Source organism: Medicago truncatula, chromosome 5, assembly GCF_003473485.1.
Source record: "Medicago truncatula cultivar Jemalong A17 chromosome 5, MtrunA17r5.0-ANR, whole genome shotgun sequence".
Taxonomy (NCBI): domain Eukaryota; kingdom Viridiplantae; phylum Streptophyta; class Magnoliopsida; order Fabales; family Fabaceae; genus Medicago; species Medicago truncatula.
The window spans coordinates 3,818,694-3,842,240 of NC_053046.1; the positions used below are offsets into that span (position 1 = coordinate 3,818,694).

General features: G+C 33.2%; 4 protein-coding genes and 2 long non-coding RNA genes across 9 annotated transcripts; 5 read left to right on the forward strand and 1 right to left on the reverse strand.

Annotated features, from left to right (window-relative positions):
• Positions 1 to 185: 185 nt before the first annotated feature.
• On the forward strand, positions 186 to 2,904 carry LOC120580476 (zinc finger BED domain-containing protein RICESLEEPER 2-like). 2 transcript variants are annotated; one of them, XM_039834079.1, is made up of 2 exons: positions 186 to 419; positions 953 to 2,904. In XM_039834079.1, exon 2 carries the CDS (start codon positions 955 to 957, stop codon positions 2,041 to 2,043), a length of 1,089 nt encoding a protein of 362 aa, XP_039690013.1. In that variant the 5' UTR covers positions 186 to 419; positions 953 to 954; the 3' UTR covers positions 2,044 to 2,904. The 2 variants fall into 2 exon arrangements, with proteins under 2 accessions (XP_039690013.1, XP_039690014.1); XM_039834080.1 differs by having other exon boundaries at positions 186 to 394.
• Positions 2,905 to 2,948: 44 nt separating this feature from the next.
• Positions 2,949 to 3,677, forward strand: LOC120580477 (uncharacterized). The gene is made up of 3 exons (XR_005646176.1): positions 2,949 to 3,026; positions 3,111 to 3,159; positions 3,444 to 3,677. It is a non-coding gene; the product is annotated as an uncharacterized lncRNA (long non-coding RNA).
• A 2,409-nt stretch (positions 3,678 to 6,086) lies between these two features.
• Positions 6,087 to 9,737, forward strand: LOC11439405 (putative glucuronosyltransferase PGSIP8). Its single transcript, XM_003611258.4, has 5 exons — positions 6,087 to 6,550; positions 7,836 to 8,094; positions 8,196 to 8,397; positions 8,504 to 8,651; positions 9,113 to 9,737. Exons 1-5 carry the CDS (start codon positions 6,243 to 6,245, stop codon positions 9,651 to 9,653), a joined length of 1,458 nt encoding a protein of 485 aa, XP_003611306.2. The 5' UTR covers positions 6,087 to 6,242; the 3' UTR covers positions 9,654 to 9,737.
• A 3,391-nt stretch (positions 9,738 to 13,128) lies between these two features.
• LOC11438432 (probable pectinesterase 68) lies at positions 13,129 to 15,909 on the forward strand. Of its 2 annotated transcripts, XM_024783758.2 has the most exons (6): positions 13,129 to 13,285; positions 13,396 to 13,627; positions 13,821 to 14,010; positions 14,430 to 14,636; positions 15,177 to 15,415; positions 15,517 to 15,909. In XM_024783758.2, exons 2-6 carry the CDS (start codon positions 13,590 to 13,592, stop codon positions 15,671 to 15,673), a joined length of 831 nt encoding a protein of 276 aa, XP_024639526.1. In that variant the 5' UTR covers positions 13,129 to 13,285; positions 13,396 to 13,589; the 3' UTR covers positions 15,674 to 15,909. The 2 variants fall into 2 exon arrangements, with proteins under 2 accessions (XP_024639526.1, XP_003611307.1); XM_003611259.4 differs by having other exon boundaries at positions 13,133 to 13,627.
• A 2,078-nt stretch (positions 15,910 to 17,987) lies between these two features.
• On the reverse strand, positions 17,988 to 18,885 carry LOC11432627 (40S ribosomal protein S30). Of its 2 annotated transcripts, XR_005646172.1 has the most exons (4): positions 18,724 to 18,885; positions 18,493 to 18,630; positions 18,216 to 18,350; positions 18,087 to 18,180 (listed from the first exon to the last, which is right to left on the reverse strand). XR_005646172.1 is itself a non-coding variant. In XM_003611260.4 (3 exons), exons 1-3 carry the CDS (start codon positions 18,725 to 18,727, stop codon positions 18,304 to 18,306), a joined length of 189 nt encoding a protein of 62 aa, XP_003611308.1. In that variant the 5' UTR covers positions 18,728 to 18,885; the 3' UTR covers positions 17,988 to 18,303. The 2 variants fall into 2 exon arrangements, 1 of the variants encoding a protein (XP_003611308.1); XM_003611260.4 differs by having other exon boundaries at positions 17,988 to 18,350.
• A 362-nt stretch (positions 18,886 to 19,247) lies between these two features.
• On the forward strand, positions 19,248 to 22,228 carry LOC112421777 (uncharacterized). The gene is made up of 2 exons (XR_003012008.2): positions 19,248 to 19,691; positions 19,802 to 22,228. It is a non-coding gene; the product is annotated as an uncharacterized lncRNA (long non-coding RNA).
• The last annotated feature ends 1,319 nt before the right edge of the window (positions 22,229 to 23,547 follow it).

The window sequence follows — 23,547 nt, forward strand, 5'->3', positions numbered from 1 at the left end:
ACTTGAACTATAAATGGTTCGATTCGTTAGGTTCATGAGATGACTCGATTATATATATATATATATATATATATATATATATATATATATATATTAATTTTAGAAACTTTTATATTTTTTTACATGAATTAAATATATAAAAAAATCCCTAAAAAAAAAGATGTATAAAAAAAAGAACATGTTGTCACGTATCTCAAAAAACATTTATCCATCCGTTCCACTTAGGAAGTAGGAACGTTTCTTCTTCTCCATCTCCATTTATTTTCTCCATTTATTTTTGCATGTATCTTCATTATTCCATTTTCCAATTCCACGCCAACATACAACGTTTCTTCTTCTTCTGCTCCGGCCATAGACAAGTTCAGCAAGGGGCAAGACTCAATCAAAAGAGAAGGTCATTCTTCTTCTCTTCTCTAGAGGTATTTGCTTCTGATCAATTTTGTGCTCATTTGTTTCTTTGTTCTTGTACTGACTTTTGAGTGATTTATAGTAAAATTTGTGTTGATTTGTTTAAGAATTCTCTGTTATTAGATTATTGCAGTGTATCTTTTTTAATCTATGTTTTGGATTCCAATTCTAGAATTGTAGTGTTTAACATAGAAAAAAAATGATAGTTTTCCCTTTCTTTCAATCTATATACTCTTATGTTTTTTTTTTCAAAATGGGTTAACTTATTGATAGGATTAAAAATTTAGAAAGGCTTCTTTAAACAAATTTTTGGAGTTAAGTGTCTTTGCTAGATTGGATTTGTATGTTTTTTGGAACTTTGTGATGACAGAAAAGGTTGTAACTTCGATTTCAATGCATCAATGTTTTGGTTTTATTTGGAATGTTCATTGTTTGGAGCATTGATGGATGCACTGTTGAGAATTTTTTTTGGGTTAATTTGTTATGTATTTTTTTGTACCAATAAATTTCTATTTTATAACATCATGAAGTTTTCATTTTGTAGAGATGTCAGCTAGTACGTCAATTGAATCCTTGGGAGGTTCACCCCAAAATAATGGAGAAGAGTGTTTAAGTTTGTTGAATCCTATCATTGATTTAGATGTGAATACAAACGAAGAACCACTAACAAATGAAGCAACACTGACAAATGAAGTTGGGAATGAAGAGAATGTCGAGAACAACGGCGTTATTCAAAAGGCTAAGAGAAAGAAAACTTCTCCAGATTGGGATCACTTCAAAGAAGTGAAGTTAAAGGATGGAACCAAAAAATGGCAATGTTTACATTGTAAAAGAACTTATGTTGTTGCGAGTGGGTCAACTAGCCATTTGAAGAGACATTTAAGGGAAGTATGTCTTATTTACAAGAAGCTAGCAGCACAACAACAAAAATTAAACTTGAAGCCAGCACAAAGCATGATTGATGAGAAGCTTTCCGGACCACTACTTATGAATCCAAGCGCTAAGTATGATCATGAGAGACAACGAGAAGCCACTGCACATTGGGTTATGATGCATGAACATCCATTTAGTATTGTTGAGGAAGAAGGTTTTCTTTTCATGATGAAATGTTCTAATTTCTCATATGAGAAAATTAGTCGAAAAACATTGAAGAATGATTGTGTTGCTGTCTATGAATCTGAAAGGAAGAAGTTAAAGTCAACTTTGAGGACAATTAATAAGATTTGCTTGACCACTGATTTATGGAAGTCGCAAAATCAAAAGATAGAATACATGGTGCTAACTGGCCATTTCATTGATGCTGATTGGGTTTTGCAAAAGCGCGTTCTCAGTTTTGTTCATGTTCCTCCTCCTCGACGTGGTGTTGATATTGCTGATGCTATCTTCAAATGTATCAAAGAATGGGGCATTGAAAATAAAATATTTAGTGTGTCTGTGGATAATGCATACTACAATGATAGATGTTTGAAAGAGCTAAAAGTTTTACTTTCAAGGCACCAAAAATTAGTGTTGGATGGAAAGTTGTTTCATGTCCGCTGTTGTGCCCATATACTAAACTTGCTTGTCCAAGATGGTATTGGAAGAATCAGAGAAATAGTTGAAAAAGTGCATGACAGTGTGAGGTTTATCAATTAGTCTGAAGCAAGATTGCGAACGTTCTCGGAAATAGTTCAACAACTAAAGCTTGGTGGTAAAAAATTAATTCTTGACTGCCCTACTCGATGGAACTCCACATATCAAATGCTGTCAGTTGCAATACAGTTCAAAGAAGCTTTTCCACGTTTTCAAGATCGAGAACCAAGTTATACAACTCTTCCAGATGAAGATGAGTGGGAAAAAGTTGAAAAAGTTTGCAAGCTGCTAGAGGTATTTAATTCTGTTACAAATATAATTTCTGGTAGTGAATATCCAACTTCTAATTTATATCTTGCTGAGGTGTTTCAAATCAAGCAAGTGTTAGATCAAGTTGTTCAAGATGAGTCTAACTTCATGAAAGACATGGCAAACGCGATGAAGGAAAAATTTGACAAGTATTGGGGTCAATGTAATCTTGTTATGTCCCTTGCTTCTGTTTTGGACCCTAGGATCAAAATGATGGGAGTAAACATGTGCTTTCCTTTAATTTACCCCAGAGATGAAGCTAGCAAAAATATAGAAAAGGTGCAAAAGGCTCTTAATGATATGTACCTAGAGTATGCTGATAAGCTTCAGGAGCATAGAGAAGAAGGCTCTAGTAGAACTAGTGCTGATCAAAATGGGTTGACATTAGAGCCAACAAGACCCACGGGGTGGTCAAAGTTAATGAATTATGTCCAAGAACAACAAGCAATTCCTGCTGTAAAATCTGAAGTTCAAGAGTATTTGAATGAGCCAACTTACAAGCCTAACGATAATGGTCATATGTCCTTTTGAATAGCGGAAAATATAGAGTATTATCTCATATGGCAGCAGATGTTCTTGCTATTCCAATATCTACTGTGGCTTCAGAGTCAACTTTTAGCGCTGGGGGGAGAGTTATCGACCCATTTCGAGCTTCCCTACATTCTTCTACCGTTGAAACTTTAATTTGTGGTGGTGATTGGCTTCGAGTATTGCATGGGATTAGGAACAAACCTAAAGTAATGTATTTTCTCTTGATCATTATATATAGTTTAATCTTTCAAAAAAAGTGTTGATGATTTATCGATATTTTTTATGAATAGGTGGAGCATGTTTCGACAGAAATCACATTATTCCCTTGATGTTAAGTAGGTACGTTTCTTTTTCATTTAATTGACAAGAAGCTAGTGTGAATATATGTTGGCAAAGATAGCATTTTTGTATTGGGTAAAAGCCACTAATCAGAAATATAGCATATATGTTGAGTAAGCTTATGGAATCTTCATAAGGTTTTGTGTCTAAACATAACTATGATATGACATTTACGGGCATGAATAAGGATTTTTAGCATAGTCCAAGACCTTTTATTATTATGCTTTTACCATTAAACGATTTTTCCTTTATTAAGTTGTTTATTGATATGTGACATTTTTCAGGATGTTGATCCACTTTCTCGTTTGTTGTTCAGAATTGTTGCTGCTATAGAGTTCGCATCATGTTTGAAGTTTGTTTCTTTCTAAATGAGTAAAGATTAAGTTGAAGGTTGTGTTAAATGTGGCTGAATACAATTTTGTCTTTAAGGGGAGAGCAATTGGAGTTTGGAAGTAGAAAAATATTATGCATTCTGTTATCGACTAATTGAGTTTTGTTGGATTTTTTGTATCAGATATTTTTTTTCTTCGTATTTATGCAACCTTTAACTTTATATAATTTATGTCTATTCTATGCATGCTTGTGGGAACTTTTATTTTACTTCAATATTTACTTTAAAAAAAATAAAAAATAAATATATGTATATATATAAAATATCAAAGATCTATAAATTAACTTTTTTTTATAAATTTTTTTGGACGAGTTGAGCAAACGAACTAAACCTAACGAGCTGAACTCGAGCTGAAAAAATAGTTCGTGTCGAACTCGAGCCGAGTTTCGAGCCGAACCAATTCTTATCGAGTCGAGCCGAGCTCAGACAGGTTCGGTTCGACTCGACTCATTTCCAGCCCTACCGGTGGGAGAGGGTGGTGACTGATGTCGTGGGATTGCCTGTGGGTGGCGAGAAGCGAAAATATGGCTTGTTCTTTTCTTTCCCGTTCTGGAGAAAATTGGCAATGAGAGTGGGATGTGGGTGAGTGAGTGGCATGGCAGTAATATTAAAAATAACTTAGGAATATTATGGTATTTTCCCAGAATTAATGGGTAGGCCATGGCCATACCCAGTCCTCACGTGGCTCTGCCACTGGTCATTTGGGTTTAGACGTCTGCCGGTTTTATGACCTTTCAATTCAAGTGTCATCTCATGGTTGTGTTTTTCTGTTACCAACTTTAAGGCTTTAATTACCAACAATCAACAAATAACCTCTCGTACGAAACAAACACTAACATTTCACCGAACCCATTATCTTACGCTTATACATCGTACTCTTTATGTGAGCCTCCTTTTTCACATATTAATATAATAAATGCATTTTGGTCATTTCCACTATTATCTTATTTACCGATAACAACGGTAAATCCTAGCTTCCTTGCTTCTTCTCGAACTCACTCAAACAACTCGTTCCGTGATGCAAACTTTCTTTTAATGGTAAATTGTTTCCGATGATCAATAGAAATAACTACATGCTCAACATTTGGAGCATCATCAGGTGCAGGTAAAACAAGTGGAGGAACATCATCCACCTTCGCATCGCATCGCAGGAAGGAATATCAACTAGAGGTGGGGGATCCTCGGATTTAGCATTGTTAGAATCATCCAAAACTCAAGGTGGAACAATAAGTAACACAATGTGTGGTTTAAATGTTAGGTGCAAATGGAGGGGGTCATCAATGGGAGCATCCATAACTGAAACGGTGCAAAAACAAAGTGAGGAAAACTAAGTAGTTTTTGTATTGGCATACTTCAAATTGTATAATCGGAACCAAATTGTTACGAGTTCGGATTGTATAATCCAAACTAAGCCAGTGCAACTGAGGTGATGTGATCAAAAGGAAAACGCTAGGAAATCGAACGAGGAAGGTTTTATAGTAACATTGCCTTTGCATTCAGACGAAAATGATGTGCAAAACGCCTCTTAATGACCATATTTTTATCCAAATCACGTTTTCGCTCAAAGTGGCGTGCTTTTGGAGGTATAGGGAGAGTTTGGAGAAAAATGTGGGCAAACCTATATATAGAGAGGTTTCAAATTATATAATCTGAAATTTTTCCGCCTTCAAGTTCGGTGTTTGTATTCCGAACCATATATTTACATACATTTAGATTCATGACGAATTTAAGAGCAGTTTGGCAAATAAAATCCGAAATGCGGTTCATATTATATTTTTCGAGCAAAGGGTATATTGGAGAAAAAAATAGGTAACACATAGAGTGGGAAAAGTAAAAACCCTATATAAGGCCCACATCTCCACCAACCAATAGATAATTCATTATACACCTTTCACACTCCTTAAACCCAAACTGACTTGAACATTGAAGTTTTTTTTTTTTTTTTTTCGCAAGAACTTCCACCGTCGAACTACAAAACATCTATCAAAGAGCAATTATTCTACCAATCTACCTTCACTGTGAGATATCCTATCTTATCCAACAAACCTATGTTCACGATCAGAACAACTAAAGTAACAATTCTAACCATTTTATAACTGTCCTCGAAGGGATTCAAGCCTAACACTTTGATGTTATACGACTAAATCTTACCGCTATGATAATTTAATGACTAAATTGATGTGTTTTCATAGTTTAGAGACCGCTAAACGTCAACTTAACAAAAATGTTAAGAGATTAATTAGTTGTCTGAGAGAATAGTTTATGGATTTTAAGTTGATTTTAATAATTTAGAGAAAATTATTGAGATATTGATATTTTATGGACTGAATTCACCTTTTGTTCTTTATTAGGACATACTTTCTCTCTTTTGTTTAATGCCTTGTAACAAAAAAAATCAACATGAGTTTTGATAAAGAAAAGTATAAAAAAACATGAGTTGATTAGTCGTAATCCTAAGCTACCATGTACCGGCCCAACTACCATTTAAAAGGTGTATGCATCTTTTTCCCCCCTAGTGAGGGGGTGTCCTCAAGAAAAAGTCCTCTCTTGCTGGCTGACTCTTCTTCTCCCCTCTCTATAATGCTACTATAGTCTTTTTAATACTACTCCACTTGAAACTTTCGCATTCCCTACACGCCACACGCTAATATTAATACTATACTATATAATCCTCTTATAAGTGCAGACACAAATGCAAATCATTACTTATACTAATCCTTTTACAATGGGTCACAATGCAAATACTCTCAAATCGTTACTGCTATTATCACTTGTGTTATGTCATGTTTTCTCCTTAGCACCTTCCATTGAAGCTACGTCTACACAGAAATACAAATACAAGAATGCATACGCGACAATGATGTATGTAGGAACACCAAGAGACTATGAATTCTACGTTGCTGTTCGTGTTCTTGTTAGATCACTTTCAAAACTTAATGTTCAAGCTGATCTTGTTGTCCTTGCTTCCATTGATGTTCCTCTTCCATGGATTCAAGCTTTGTGAGTGATTCCATTACATTATCTTACAAATTTCATTATTTTTTAATTTTTCGGTTTTATGTAGCATTTCCTTAATTAATTTACCTTCCATTACACTTCCAACATCAATTTAGTCCCTCCACCAAGTTTAAGGAGTTTTAATTGATTTTAATAATTTATAAACCAAATTGGTGACATAGTGATAATTTTGTTTAGGAACTAAATTGACCATTTATTCCCTTCAAATATTCATAAACCCAGTCCATGTTACATTGGGAGATGCTCCATGTTAGATTAAATTTTCGGATTAAAATTATGATTATTAATTAATAACAAAAACTGGCTAATTAATTATTATCATCGTTAATTCATATGTTTAATTGTTAGCATTGGAGTAGCCACTATGAACAAAGTGTGGGTTAGTCAAATTGGAGATATTTTTTGGGGTTAATTGGTGAGAGAATATCCGTTTTCACTTTATTAGTACAAGTATTTGACTGTTAGTTTGTGTTTGTCTTTACTTTTTGTTTGAGCTGACTTTCAATACGAAAGCACGTTGTGTTAGAACTTGAACGCGTGTTTTTTGTTCCTGTCGAAAAACAAAAATATATAGTACATTTTTAAATTATTTTTTTTTCTTTTTTTTAAATTTTTATTGATTACTTAATTTGACCATTTATTATCCATTTTATTTGTCATTTGTCTACCAAATGGCAGAAGCTGGAGGCCTTGTATCCCTAGTCTTCCACTTGGGAAGTTATCACCAAGTCAAGACACCAATTAGCTAGTTGCCAAAGTACCTGATCCTTTCAATTCAATATTACTAGGATTTTCCAAAATTTCAAACATACCGACATAACATATTTTATTTTATCATATGGATATTCATAAAATAGGAAATGTGTCAGTGTCTTACTTGTAATATAGTCTTCGAATCCTATTTTATTTTTTATGAATACTTTCATATACTCCTAATATTTGTTGATATATGGGCTAGAATATAAGAACAGTGTTAAAAAAAAATATGATTATAATCATAGCATTCATATATATGTTAATTAGAAATGATAAAAGTCTCTTTTACAAGTATTTTTCATCTAAACATATTTTTCTAAATAACTTTTTCCTTTCCGACGACTTATATTTCATTAATCAAAATATGTTCAATTTTATGTGGTATATTATCAGCCAAATCTTAGAAACTAGACGAAAATGTGACTGCCTTAGCAAAATTATTTGGACAACCTCATTTGCTGTCTCCAAATAAATTCAACACTAATTGATAATTTTGCTTGTATTATATCAGGGAAGAGGAAGATGGTGCAAAAGTCGTGAGGGTGTCAAACTTGGACAATCCCTACAAGCATCAAGATAATTTTGACAAGAGATTCAAGTTATCACTGAATAAACTCTATGCATGGAGCTTAGTGGACTATGACAGGGTTGTTATGCTAGATGCTGACAACCTCTTCCTTCAAAACACTGATGAATTGTTTCAATGTGGACAATTTTGTGCCACATTTATCAATCCTTGTGTCTTTCATACGGGTCTCTTTGTCTTGCAGGTATAATCATATTGCCTTAAACAAAAAATCTACCGAGAAATATTTGCAACATATATATAATTGATCTCTGTCATATGGCTTATAATATTTGATATTTGCAGCCATCAACGGTTGTGTTCAAAGACATGGTTAATGAATTGCGAAATGGGAGAGAAAATCCAGATGGTGCAGACCAAGGTTTTATAGATAGCTACTTCCCTGACTTGCTTGATAAGCCATTGTTTCATCCGCCTTCAAATGACACCAAGCTTGAGGGAACATATAGGCTTCCTTTAGGTTATCAGATGGATGCTTCTTACTACTGTAAGTAAATTAAAATAGAGTTCTTTAAACATTTTAATATGCACTAATGCAGTCGCTCATTGGAATCTAAGTAATTTGTGCTAATATCTCCCCTTCTTGATTTCAGATCTTAAACTTCGTTGGAGCATACCATGTGGACCAAATAGTGTGATCACATTCCCGGGGGCACCATGGTTGAAGCCATGGTATTGGTGGTCTTGGCCTGTCCTGCCACTAGGCATCCAGTGGCATGAACAACGTCGCCAAACTATAGGGTAAGTTTGAAAGGGCCGTATTCATTATTTTTGAGTTTCTCTAATCTTATTGTAACGGAAATCAGTAAGTGTTTTGTTTTTTCTTTGGAACAATGTTATTGGTGCAAGTAATCATTAAGGTGGTCTTTTTTGGTCCATATGTATATTTACTTAAACCCTTTATTGGAGTCTCTTCTCTTGATTATGTTTTTTCCATCCACTGTGCTCAAATCCAAGACCTTGTTTAAGGATCTGAATCCAATTTCACTCGAATCTACGTAATGTTGATATTAAGGTGGTCTAATAGTCTATAACTTCTTAGACAGAAGATTTCAGAATATATTTATATGTTAAGTGATAGATATGCTCACTTGGCATTATGTTCATTTGTTTCTGGTAGTCCTTATTTCTGTCGCGCCAGATAATTTTCTCACATTATGAAACTGAAAGCTGATGTAAAATTTGACTTATAATTGGTGCAGGTATGCTTCGGAGATGGCTGTGATATTTATCCAATCTGCAATATACATAGGAATAATAGCAATGACGCGTTTGGCAAGGCCGAGCCTCTCAAAAATATGTTTTAGGCGTTCCGATAAGAGCATCACCCTGGCACACAGCAGCCTAAAATTAGTAGCATTGTGGTGCATACTTGCTGCTTACGTAACACCAGTCTTTATCATACCTCACACAATTCACCCTCTACTTGGTTGGATCCTGTATTTTCTTGGTTCTTTTGCATTTTGCTCAATTGCAATTAATATCTTTCTTCTACCAATGTTACCAGTTTTGGTACCTTGGCTTGGGATTCTTGGAGTCCTAATGGTTATGGCATTTCCTTGGTATCCTGATGGAATAGTAAGAGCTATGTCTGTGTTTGGCTATGCATTCTGTTTTGCTCCATTTTTGTGGATATCTTTAGTGAGGATTGTGACAGGTCTTCAACTATCTCTAGAGAGGGAAGCTTTTCTACCTAGATTTGCAGAATGTTATCCACAATCTTGGTTTAACAAGTTATTTTGAGATGTATACTTACATTAAAATTGTATTCATTTGTTCACTTACATTAAATTTTATCAAATCTCACTTGTACTCATTGTTTAATTATTTTGTTCTTTTTGAAATAAATAAATAAACTTGATCTCTGCTCTATTTGCAGAGAGGTTAAAAAACATGGTGCAAAGGGAAAATTCATACATTCACATTATGTAGCTATGTGATGACCAACTATATACCAAACAAAACTTAAGTTGTACGGTAAATAGTAACCATTGTGTTATTGTGTTGCTAATCACAACGATTTTATTGCTCTAGCCTCGAACTTAAGTTGTACTGAAAAGAATGAGGGCGAGTTGATTTGGATATTGAATCTTCTCGAGTGTAATTGGTTTTAGACCGCTCTAAAATTGATTATAATTTGAAGTTATAATTTACAATATTTGTCAATAAAATTGTTTAGAATTGATGAACATTTTCAACCAATAACAGTTGGATAAGATGGTAAGATGTTGGAGACAAAATTTCTATCAAGCTATAGCCCAAGTGCATAACCATAATATAAGAAAAAAAGACAAAAATAGCTCACAAATTGTGATTCGTCACTTCATGCTTATATCTCCTCTACTTTCTTGACATACAACTACCTCAAGTCCCTCAAGAGACTAGAGATATTATGGTGAAGAAAACTTAAGTAATTTTTTACATTTATACTAACTTTCCACTTCTTCTTTACTTCACATTTTTTGATGTGAGACTTGGATGAATATCAACTTTGACCCAACATAAGTAAGAGACTTCTTTCAACTTAACCAGATATCTTGGGTTTGAATTCAACGTTAGGAATGTGTTAAATCCTTTAGGGGTGAGTTTTGTCACCAATTGCGATTCCATCTTGCTTCGATGGATTAATCTATGCAGTTATGCACAAATGATATTCAATTATAAAAAAAACATATATTACTTAACATTAACTCAATTTTAGTCACTACATAATCAAATACACACTAAGAAGTGAAATCAAAATAATAATTTGTCAAAAAATCAAAATGATGTTGCAAATTGTTTGAGAGAAACTCACATGATAAATTGTAAAATTTAACAATTACTTAAAAATTTCATTAATATTTTTAAATTTAATAATTATTTAATTCAAGCACCAAGCTGATACTCTACATTGGTTGATTTAAGTGATGATTAACTCTTCAAAAAATTATTGTAACCATCTATATTCATTGTAGAAGAAATGTTAAAGTCGCATCCTCTGACCAAAATACTCTCTTAACTCTTAAGCACATTCTCATCACCTTTTGTAAAAGATATTTGGAACTGGGCATGTGGCAAAGCCATGGCTTCCTTCTCCCGTGAATTGCAATCATCATAGATTATTCTATTTCTTAACTAATCATTATTGAGGACTTTGTTTACAAGTTTGTGTAAATTTTGTCCCATGCCCCAGCAAATGAAAATGGACACTTGAAAGAGAAAAGACATCGTGACCCCAACGTTCAAAAAATTTGTGGGTGGGACCAACTTGTCTGTGAGTATAAAGATAAAAAGGTTGAAAAGAAAGGGCATATAAATACAAAAATACTATTTAAGCCATGCTAGGACCATCATGCATGTGTGTGTCATGAACATATCACATCATGATCACACCATCAAATGACCGTTTGAGGTTTGAGGTATAACGTAGATTCTTTACATTTGTGGTGAATCAGTGGAAGTGGACAGAAAAGATAAGCTATTGATAATTAAGAATGTTATTATAGTGAAAAGGGACTAATGAATTCTTAGACTTGGCCCCATTACCTCTAAGCACAATGCTACTACTAAGATAATAGTACGATGAAAACATATCCTGTTATTTTCGGCTAGGATGACTTGAAGAACAAAGTTCTTGGACTGTGAGACTTAATTCAAACTTGAGATTACACTCATTAAGAAAACATCTTATTGAGAGGTAGATTTTGCAATTTGATTATTAGTATTTCCAAACGAAATCTATTGAGTAAAATGGTAGAGCCCAACAAATTGAAAAATAAAATAAAAAATTAATTGCACTTTTAATCCCTCAAATATAGTGATTTTGACATCTTAATGTTTTTCTTCTTTGTAATTTGATAGCCTCCTCTCAAATTCTTCCAAAATTTACACTAAAATGTTTTTTTTAAGAAACCATACCAGCCCAACGAAATTGGCATCGGCGAAAATCGAACTTAAGACATTAAGAGGTGTGCAATAGAAAGTATTAAGTCAACATCACCGAACCAATTCAAATGGATTAACATGTCATCATTTATTAAGGTGACACCCGACTCTCTTTGTAAGAGAAAAAAAAGTCACCTTAAATATGATAATATTTAAATATATATCATATCAATAAATGGTGTCACTGTAAATTTCTGAAAAAAAATTGGGAGAGGGACCAACAAATCATAAGAGCTAAAAACAAATCTTACAATAACAAAATTTTGGGAGGGTGAAAGTGCAATTAAATAAAAATATATTGATTATTTGAAATTGATAGAATGGAAAAGTCCTCAACAAACTTGTAAACACCTCAATGTTCTCAGCAAACTTAAGGCTGCTCACTCAAATGAAAATATATAACGATCACAGTCTAAATTATGTATTGAAAAGGCTGACTAAACAAACAATATTACTTATTCAAAAAAAAAAAATACAATATTACTATATTTTTTTTAGGGGAAATATCACGATACTTTTCTAATTATTTATTATCTTCAAAAAATATTACTACCATATTTTGAATTTTAGTAAATTTTTCATTATCTTTAATTTACTTAACCAAGTGTCAAAATAAAGCACGGAAAATGTTACTCCATCCGATTCTATTTATAAAAAACATTTGATTTTTTTTTATTTATTGCATAAATAATGTATTTAGTCTATATTCTATACCAAGTACATTAATTATTCAACGAATCTAAAAAGTCAATTTTTTCTTATAAACAAGACCGGAGGGAGTATCAAGGGTAAATGTACAGACTAAACAACACCATGGAAGGTAAAACTCGGTGTAATTATATCTTACGTTTTTTTGTAGCATCGATAATGCAATGTGATGTGATCTCACCTTTGACTCTTTGGAACTTTAAAGTAGTATAAAGGAAAAATAGAAAATTGAACAAGGACTGATTCATCTACCAATTAAGAAGTGTACTAGTTTATTTACGAGGAAATTATCAATTAGGCTGTTGGTTTTGGACTTTAGAGAGAATCTATATAGTACCTAGTTAGTTAGGCAGTATTCTCTGCTGGTAGTAGTAGTATACCAAGCCAAAAGGATGATGACCCACAAGTTACAAGATTTGGGGTACTTCAATGTTAACCAATCAATTTTCCAAAGGCTACTCTATTGGTAAAAATGACCGTTGGAAAAACCACTATCTATTGGCCAATATTAACTCATAAAATATATCACAACGATAATATATAGTATAATGCAGCCAAATACCTCTCACTATAAAATACACAAAGTGCCTCTCATTTGTTCTTCCTTTTTACTTACACACATTGTATATTATACTATACTATTCCACAAATATTTTAATCACCATGCTCCCAAGATATATAGTATAAATACAATACAACATATCAAACAGTTTCTTCTTCCAAACATTCTATTCTTATTTGTTTGTGTTCAATTCTCAACTCTCTCTATATATATATATAATGGATACACCTACTCTTTTACATTCTTTGCAATTGCTTTTGGTTTTCACTTGCATGTTGTTAAATGCAGGAATAGTAACACTTGCTGCACGCCTTCATCATCATCATCACCACACTACCTTCAACACATTGTCTACTACAAACTCTTCCAAGAACCACTGGATCGGACCCGTTGGTAACCGTGTTATCACGGTTGATATTAACGGTGGAGGTCAGTTCCAGTCCGTCCAAGACGCAGTAAATTCCGTCCCAGATAACAATACAATGAATGTCCTTATTCAAATCAGCGCTGGATTCTATAAGTATGACGACTTAGCTTGAAGCTAGCTTTTAGGCTCAATATGCACACCATTACTTAGTGGTGTTACATGTTCCTTTAGCATTAATTAAGTTTTGTATGCATTTGATTCTATAAGTATTAATTATATATATTCATCAATTAATTATTTGAATGAAAGTAATAATTTGGTGGTGCATATAAACTTGATGGTGCAGAGAGAAAGTGGTAGTTCCCGTGACAAAACCGTACATAACATTTCAAGGGGAAGGGAGAGAAGTAACAGTGATTGAATGGCATGATAGAGCTTGTGATCCTGGTCCCAATGGACAACAGCTACGTACTTATAGAACTGCTTCTGTTACTGTCTTTGCCAACTATTTCTCTGCAAAGAATATCACCTTCAAGGTAAATATTAGTATATCTGTTAATATATTGCTGTTTTTACTATCGCTTATCGGTAAATATTTTAACTGATAATTAACCTCAATGAGACAAAGGGAGGAAGGAACTATTGTACGGCATGTGTTGTCACTACCTACCAATATTGTCATTGTAAAATATAGCTATATATCTCGTGATCTTGCACTTGTTTTTTTCTGAAAAAATAAATTTTGATAAGATTCAAAATAAGAAGTTCTAATTTCTTTCATTTCAATGTCTTAGTGGAACATAAGTGACAAAAGTGTCAATTTTTTAACTTCTCTATCTTAGCAACTTTTTAACTTAGCTAAAAAAAAAAAAAATTGTTGAATAATCATTCCCTTTTTGGCAAAGAGTTGAGAATAAGAAACTAATAAAGCAAGAAATGAATGGTGAGCATGCAGAATACAGCGCCGGCACCAATGCCCGGGATGCAAGGATTGCAAGCGGTGGCGTTTCGCATATCAGGGGACAAAGCATACTTCTCCGGATGTGGCTTCCATGGTGCACAAGACACACTTTGCGACGATGCTGGTAGGCATTACTTCAAGGAATGCTACATTGAGGGCTCCATTGATTTCATTTTTGGAAATGGAAGATCCATGTACAAGGTATGATTCATTATTACTTATTATGATAACACGAATTCTAGTAGTTTATTTATCTCAATTTTGGCAACATTACCTTACTAATGGGTTCGTTAAAGTTGAAGTTAAGAAAAGAAAAGAACCTTTTTATTTCTCTGTCACACTGCACTTTTGTGTCAGGAAACTCAAAATTCATCAAGAGCAATCCAAAACATTGAGATGCGTAAATGGACATTAAACTAAGGCAATTGCCAAGTGTTATTTGAAGATGGACTATTGAAAATAGCTCAAAATTTCAACCAAAATAGAGTCGCACTTTGAAGTAGAAATCTACCACGGTTATCCCAAAAGAACATTAAGTTGAATTTTCAAATACTACTAATATTCATGTTGTTTTTTTGTTGAACAAGAATACATTGTTATAGTTTCAAAAGAAACTTGTACCTCATTAATTGACATAAAGCTATAGTTTCAAAAGAAACACTGAAATTCATGTATCTTAAACTCTCAAAGTCAAACTACTCCATCTCTTAATAAAAACATATCTTAATTGGAGATTCTCAGGATTGTGAGCTGCATTCAATAGCAACAAGGTTCGGATCCATAGCAGCACAGGATAGACAATACCTAGACGAGAAGACAGGCTTCACATTTGTACGATGCAAGGTGACAGGTTCAGGCCCACTATATGTAGGACGTGCAATGGGGCAATACTCAAGAATAGTTTATGCCTATACATACTTTGATGATATAGTTGCACACGGTGGTTGGGATGATTGGGACCACACCAACAACAAAAACAAGTAAACATTTTATCCTTCTTTTTGTTTTGGTTATGACATTATTACCACACTGATTTTCTGAATTTTAACTTTCTTGTTGATTTGTGGTGACACTTAATTAGGACTGTGTTCTTTGGAGTGTACAAATGTTGGGGACCGGGAGCAGAGGCAGTACGTGGGGTGTCATGGGCACGAGAGTTGGATTTCGAAACAGCACATCCATTTATCAGGAAGAGCTTCGTCAATGGGAGACATTGGATCGCACCTACTGATGCTTAGCCATTTATAGCATTATTATTGACTTCCCCAATTACCTTTTAAAAATGTAATATAGAAGGAAAAACAAAAAGAATTATAAGATGCAGCTCATACCAAAGGAATTCATTTGTTGACAATTTTGATATCCTCTCTTTGTAGAGGTGATTCTTTTCATTGAGTGTTCTTTGACCTCCCTCAAATGTAATAAAGAAGATATTCTTTTTATGAGACAGTGATGCTAACAATAACACTACATATTTCCCAAAGGTGATTGATTTACTTACAACATAATCAAAATCCTATTTGTTTTTGTTATTGATAAACCATTTGAAAGATTGACCAAGAAAATATTAGACCTAAGAGTACCATCAGTGATTACACTACTGCTCTAGGCATCCGTAGAAGCTGGATTGATTCTGAGAGGTGCCTATCTAAGAGAATTATAGTGAGACAAGACTTAACTGCATGAGCCACCGGCATGACAGACAGCTCTAAGCAATTTGCCTCACCCGGAGATAGTTGAGAGTGGTGTTGGTCAATTATGAGCAATAGTAAAAATGGTTTTTAAGGAAACAGGGGAAGAACACAACAATGGCATTCTAAAACACAAGCTTTTTACTCATAGTTTAAATGTGGAACTTAAAAATAAACCAATCAACTATTGGAAACAGAAACACGATGCTATAATATATTGATTAATGCTTCAAAATAATTAGAGCATAGCAAAATAGAATATATTGGCACAAAAACGCAACAATGCTGTACTATACGACAATAGTTTTACTCATGTAAGTATTTTAAAATAAGTAGAACATAAGAAAAAGCAAATTGAGCATCACAACTTATCATTGTTCGATTATACGAGAAAAAAAAAATTCCAACTTCTAGTTATCAATTTGTTTTTGGACAAATCATCAGCTATGGTCTATAGATTGGACAAAAGAATTAGAAAGACGACGTTTAAAAAAAGAAACAGGTATGGTATCTAAATTGCAATTAGAGAATTACTACCTCCGTTCCTTTTTAATTGCCACTTTTGAAGAAATTTTTTATTTCTAATCAAGTATCACTTTCAAAGTTCAATAAAAAGTTTCAAAAAAAAAATTTCCTTTTTAATTGCCACTTTTGAAGAAATTTTTTATTTCTAATCAAGTATCACTTTCAAAGTTCAATAAAAAGTTTCAAAAAAAAAATTCAATACAACATTAAATGTTGGTTAGCAATTTCACTGACTCGGCCTTCATCCCCTTCCTCATTTTATATTTTTTGGCTTGTCAATGAAGTAGAATTAAGACAGGTGAGCACATTATTTATTTTTTTGCAGAAAATTAATTTTGTATGGTTTGCTAGACAAAGGGGGAGCGCAAGCCAAATTTTAATAATCCTAGCGCAAATTAAATTATATATTTGGAAATAGAAATAATATTTTGACAACCCTACATACATATTGAGGGGTATTTTCCTTTTTTTCTTAAATTAAGTACATTAATTTTCTTAAAAGCAAGAAAGAATAAAAAGCTTCTAAACAACCATTTATTGGGGTGACAATATATCATAACTCTTTTGGAATAAGATCTCTTTTTGTACACAATCGGGCATTGCAACAATAGGTAGCAGAACCAAGAAGGGAAGTGAAACATAGAAAAAGTTGATAATCCTCTTCCAAACCCCAACTCACAATAGCACAAATATGGGGCACAAACAGGTAACCAGAAACAATAATGAGAGACATGCAAAAAAGGACAAACAAACGCAGGAGAGCCCGTAGAAACGTTTGTATGACATAACAGGGGAGTCAATTTCATTGCTACCAAATTGGTGTGACAAAAAAAAGGCTAAGTGAAGAAATGGGAGGATATAATATGGAATCACCATGTAACGTTCCATTCGACCATTGATCCAATCCATTTCCCAATCCAAACATAACCCATGGCTTTGGAACTAAGAAAAATATAAGGTCAAAATCTAGACTGAGGTAGTAGAAAACATACATTTGCAGTCAGTGAGACTACAGGAAACAAAACAGAACTCAACATACATTTCCCCATTGATGAAGGTGGTGGTAAAACATTCCTAATTCCTATTCGCCAAAAACTCAATTGACATGTCCAGTCTATATGAACACAAAGAACTTCTCGTCATGTATGTTCAAATCAAGACCTTGATGGATAAAACCATTCATCGTAGTCTTGGTAGATTTAAGAATAATTTAGCCGATAAACCTACAAAGAATTTCCCTGACTACGTGTGTGTTTGGGTTAGCTTTTGCTTTGATGGGTGAGTTTACACTACAAATTTCTGAAGCTAAAAATCTCAGCGTCTGAAACCACTTCTATCAAGCAATCAAACAAAGCATACGATAAATTTATTTGAACCGCAGTTATTCCGCTGATATAACAAGCACGCACACACACTACAATAACTAAAGTATAAGTTCTTAAAGCTAGTTAAAAATTAAGACATGCAAGAACTGTATGCAAAATAAATATTTAAGTTTGATATTTAACTAGCACAAAAAAGGTTCACAATTCATAACCCCTACATCCCACCAAAAAAAAAAAAAAAAAGGAAAATCAAAATGAAATTAAGATTAAGATTCTCAACATATTTCAAAAGCTAAGGTGAAAAACATCATTCTTCAATCCACGATCTTACTTCTCAGATGAGTTGGGTCCCCTCTTCTTTCCAAATCCAACAACTACAATAACGTAAATCAGAACCACAAATCAGAAAGTTTCACGTTATACTAATGTAATGATTACAAAATTAATTTCTATAGTATGTAAATAATCAAAATTATCAATAACAAAATCTCAAAAATTAGGGTTTCGAATTATTACCAGCGGTGACGAATCTGCGATTGTACTGCATACGCTTGTGAGCACGGCCACGGGGCTGCTTCTTCTTGTCTTGCTTAGCTACCTTGGGTGTTTGTCCCCTAACTTTACCGGCACGGGCCAATGAACCGTGAACCTTACCTGCAAAATCGATTCCATTGTTTATAATCGATTATACATAAAAAAGTAAATGGCATCATCAAATATCGTTTGTTTGAAAGGAATTTAACTTACCCATGATTGAAGAAATGAATCTCTCTCTCTCACACACTCTCTCTCTCTCTAGCTTCTGCGGCTGGAGGCACAAAACCAAAATCGGGGCTCTTAACGATAATGGTTTGGTTTGTGCTATTTGTATTGTGGACTAGGTTAGGGTTTTAGGGCTTTGGGCTCAACTATGTTCAAATTAGAGAACATTTCTTTTTAAACCCCCCTTATCTTAATTCCATCGAAGTCTCTTTGTGCTGAAAAATGCTCGTTATTTCCCGAATGTGTTAAAATGTCTTTTTAAGCCTCTTACTAGATGTTAAGGATTTATTTTATTTTTTCAAAATGAAAAATTAAAGGTAAAGGTTAGGTTAGTTTGTACAAATTTGTGAATTCAAACCTTCAATGTGCTTTGAATAAAAAGTAAAACAATATAGTAACATAGTATTAAAAAAATTAGATTAATATATTTTTGTTCCTATTAAATGATATATATATATATATATATATATATTTTTTTTTTTTAATTTATTGCCTTTACAAATTTTATACGGACAATTCAAAACTTATTGAGGTCTAAACCAAGTAACCTAAAAGTATGAATGTGTGATCCTAAAAGTTGAATGATTAATTGCTTTTAGCATTTGATGAGGACAATCAAAAAATAAGTTACAATCAGATAATACGGATTTCGGGCGGTACTTCAATTCGGGTCCATAATTTCTCTGTGGTGGGGTTGGTTTTACCTTTCATTTTATATGGATTTTGTCTTCTTTTGTTGATTGCAGTTTTATTTTGTTGCTGGTGGTGTCTGATTGTGGTGATATTGTTCTGTGCGGTGCTGATGCTGTATTTAATGGTTATGTGCATTCATTTTTCTTTCCCAATCAAATTCGTTTCCAGAACTTTGTTTTGGCAGTGAGTTTTGCTATTGCAATGGAGATATGTTGGCTGACATTGTTCATGGGATGGACTCCAGGAGAATTAAAAATAGGGTAAGTTTAACGTCAACTTCTCCATTATTTTTTTATTGCTGTTTTTTTTTTTTATTCTAATTTGTGTGTTCTTGCTGGTTTGTTCTTGCTATTCTTTTATTCGCTTGAAGCATCTACCACATCAATTCTTGGTAAATTTCTATCTTCCCTATGTTTCTTTTTTTTCTTTTTGGTCAGGTAGCCTAGTGGCTGGAGCTCACACATTTTAAATGTGGAGAAGTGGGGTTTCCGGGATTCGAACCCCGGCCCCTGCATATAAAATGCATTTGTCCCTACCAACTGAGCAAAGCTTACGGGGACACCTATGTTTCTTTTTTATAATCAGCTTTTGTGTGATGATACTATCAACATATACTTTTTTCTCATTAATTTCATCAAGTTTATATTGGAGAGACACCAAATGTCTATATAATAGAGCCACTTTGCAGTGCTTGAACGTGAATTTTTTTACTCTTACATATCTTAAAGACATTAACAGTTTTCAAAATAATTTGTGATGAAGGCATGTTTCATTTTAAAAGAAGAGCTCAACAAGTAAAGGTTAGATCAATATTTCTTATGCACTAATTTTGACAGATCATGTGTTCCCTGCACATACTCAACGAGTCTATTTGAGGCATCAATGGCTATGTGTATGATTTTAGCATTATATATCAATCAATATCAATACTCTTAACAAGCTGCGGAAAAAATACACTCTTTAGATTTGCAAGCCTTTTATATTAGAATTATGTGATTACTACAGACCTTTAAGTACTTAGACTTACGACACCACCCTATCTATCACTGAGAAGGAAATAACAGAGAAAGTGACAGAGTTGTGGCAAGGAAAGAATTTGGTTCATTTTCATCACTGTGGTTGATTGGTTGTTGTTCTACGATTTGATTTCTTGCTCTTATTGTTCATCTAATTTTTTTTTTTCTTTTCTAAAATTGATAGGTTTCCCTTCTAACTTCTTTCATTTGCAGTCTTGGTTGAATCATCTATTCATGCTTTTTTGAATGCTTTATGATATGGGCATGGACTCATTATGAGGTCCATCTCTATCCCTCGGACTATATCTTTCTAGAACATATATTTTGTAACCGGTCATTGGATATGGAGAACATTTTTGTTGTGGGATTTGACATGGACTATATCTTTTCTAATGTATGTGGGATTGGTTTGGTATTTGGTGTGTGGTTTTTCATCTATTAAGAAACTTTTAGTTCATGCAAAATTGCTATTGTTTTGTGATTATCTACTTTAGACAAGCTCACGTTAGAGAGTAGTACTGCCAAGCATATAGATCCTGAAATGGTGTGGAAACTGTATGTGGGCTATGGTAGTCTGGCTCAAAACTATTACACACAATAGGGAATTAAGCTGCATGACTCAAACTTATATGCTGTCATTTAGTGGCAGGGAACATATTATCATCTATATTCAATTCAGGTGCCTAGAAACTATAGTGCTAGGTGACAGGTTTCATCAACATTGATATATTTTCTTGGTTCCAATTTCTAATATTCATACTCCTCTTACATCTTTTATTTCACTCTTTTTTTTTTTTTAACAAATATTCAATGCATCATTAGACAGGGGTAAAGGAGTTATATGTATGATTGTGATTCTCTTGAGATTCCCATTAGAACCAAGATACTTGCCTTAATGCATGTTATTCACTATATCCTTCCATCTCTTCTATCTTCATGTCACATGCATCCTGATTTTTTCTCCCTAACTTTTGGAGATTTCACATTGCTCTGATTGGTTCCTTTTTATATATGTGTGTTGTCAACTTTGTTCATGGAACCAATGACTATATGCTTTTATTATTGTTGTTCGATTTATTTTGTGATCACTTGGACAACAACAGAAGTATCTAGCCATGAAGCTCCAACAAGTAAAAGATTGAATTTGAAGGTGATGACAACCATGTAAGTGTTGTCCTTATGCTTAAAAGGTGGCCGCTATCTTAAAAAATATAATTTCCTTTTTCCTTTCTAGATGACAGCTATACTATTCTGGTATGGATTTACCTACTATGCTATCATGTATATTACCATTTATCTATTATCTATTGAAGTGTCCTGAAACCTCTTATTGTGCTGTCAAATTTGATCGATCATGGAACCAATGGCTATATGCTTTTAGTGCTGTCCGTCGATTTATGCTATGTGAAATTTAGTTATTTTATTCATCTCTTCGTGTCATTTTGCTGCTGAGATGTGGGTTATTTGGTGTCTTTTTTGTGCAGGTTGTGTGATAGATGTTGAAAGCATACAATGAAGTGGTGAAAAGCATGGTTTGAGAGGACACGAGTTAAATCTGATGTTTTAAATTTTTTTCTTTTTATATTTGTAAGGTTATTTTTTGCAATTTATTGAGTATTGAGCACTAGAGAGATATTATGAAGATATTGTGAAAAAGAATACGAGTGTACTCATGTTAAGCAGTTAATGTAAAATGAGAACATCTTGGCTGATGTATATACTTATCATTTCCTTATGTATATTCAACTATGTCATGGTAATGCATATTAAAATATTTTTAATTTGCCTTATATTCTCTGCAACAATTTATCTTAGCAGAGTTTTTACAAATTTGTGATGAATGTAACATTGAAATTGAACTTTTGTTAATGGGGGATTTGGTAATATACTGCTTGTGGTATTTGGGAAGGCATCTTATTGAATAAATATGTATTGGCATTTGTTTATTATATATTGCTGAAGTCTTATGTAGTTTATAACCTCAGAAGTGAACAAAGAGTAGTAAAATGGCTTGCTTCAATTGTCAAACTGGGCCAAAGATATATCTTTGCATGTTTAATGATGCAATTAAGAAGCCACATGCCACATTGAGAATAATTATGACTCCTACAAAACTAATTTCGTTGTTGCTTTGGAGCATAGCTTTTGCAAAATTATAGTAGGTTGCCTTGTGGTTTGGTCTGATGGTAAAACGTTGTCGTTATTATGTATAGCTTTTGTATGTTGAATAATGTATAGCTTCCTGTCCTGTAGTTATTGTTTGTGGATTATGGGAATTAAGAATTCCTTTGTAATATAATCTTGATTAATGTTTATGTATAATAACAACTAAGTATTTGTTGGTTAATCAATGTGGCAAATTGTGTAACAGTACTTTATGAATAGATTATTACGCGTCTATGATTTGATATGTAGTATGTATAACGTTGTCGTTTGTTGATTTTGGACACCAATTATTGCACAGCCCGTGCGTATGCACACGGGTCCGCACACTAGTTTATTTACAACATAGATAATACAATTTTGATTTTTATTAGATTTTTTCTCTATCCGAGTTGTGAAATCTTAGACATGCTAACATAGTAACATCTATCCTATTACTCAATTTAATGCTTCAGCCCTCACACACTTTCTTCACACTATCCAATACTTTTCAGATGTGTAATTTCTACCATAAACATGTTTTTATGCTCGAGTTATATTATCATAAGATTAGATAGCGTTAGCTTTCACGTTACCTGGAAAAAAATATCCTATCCACATACAGATCATAACAAATACTTGTATGATCATATAACTTGAACATACATTAGACCGTAGACTATTGAGGCTTTGTCTATGAGCTCATCGGCAGTTTTATTAGAAAGTACGTGCTTAAAGTTTTATTTATTGTCGCAAATTAGGATTTATATATAAAAAAAATGTTATTATTTACTGTTACAAATTACGATTTGTATAAAAAATGATTTAAATATATTTATTGACCTTAAATAACAAAACCGTGAATGTTCATGCATCTTTAATTCCCCAAATTCTTATTGCTAAAGAACAATCAGTAACTTGGATTATTGCAACTTTGTACTAGAATCAATATATAATT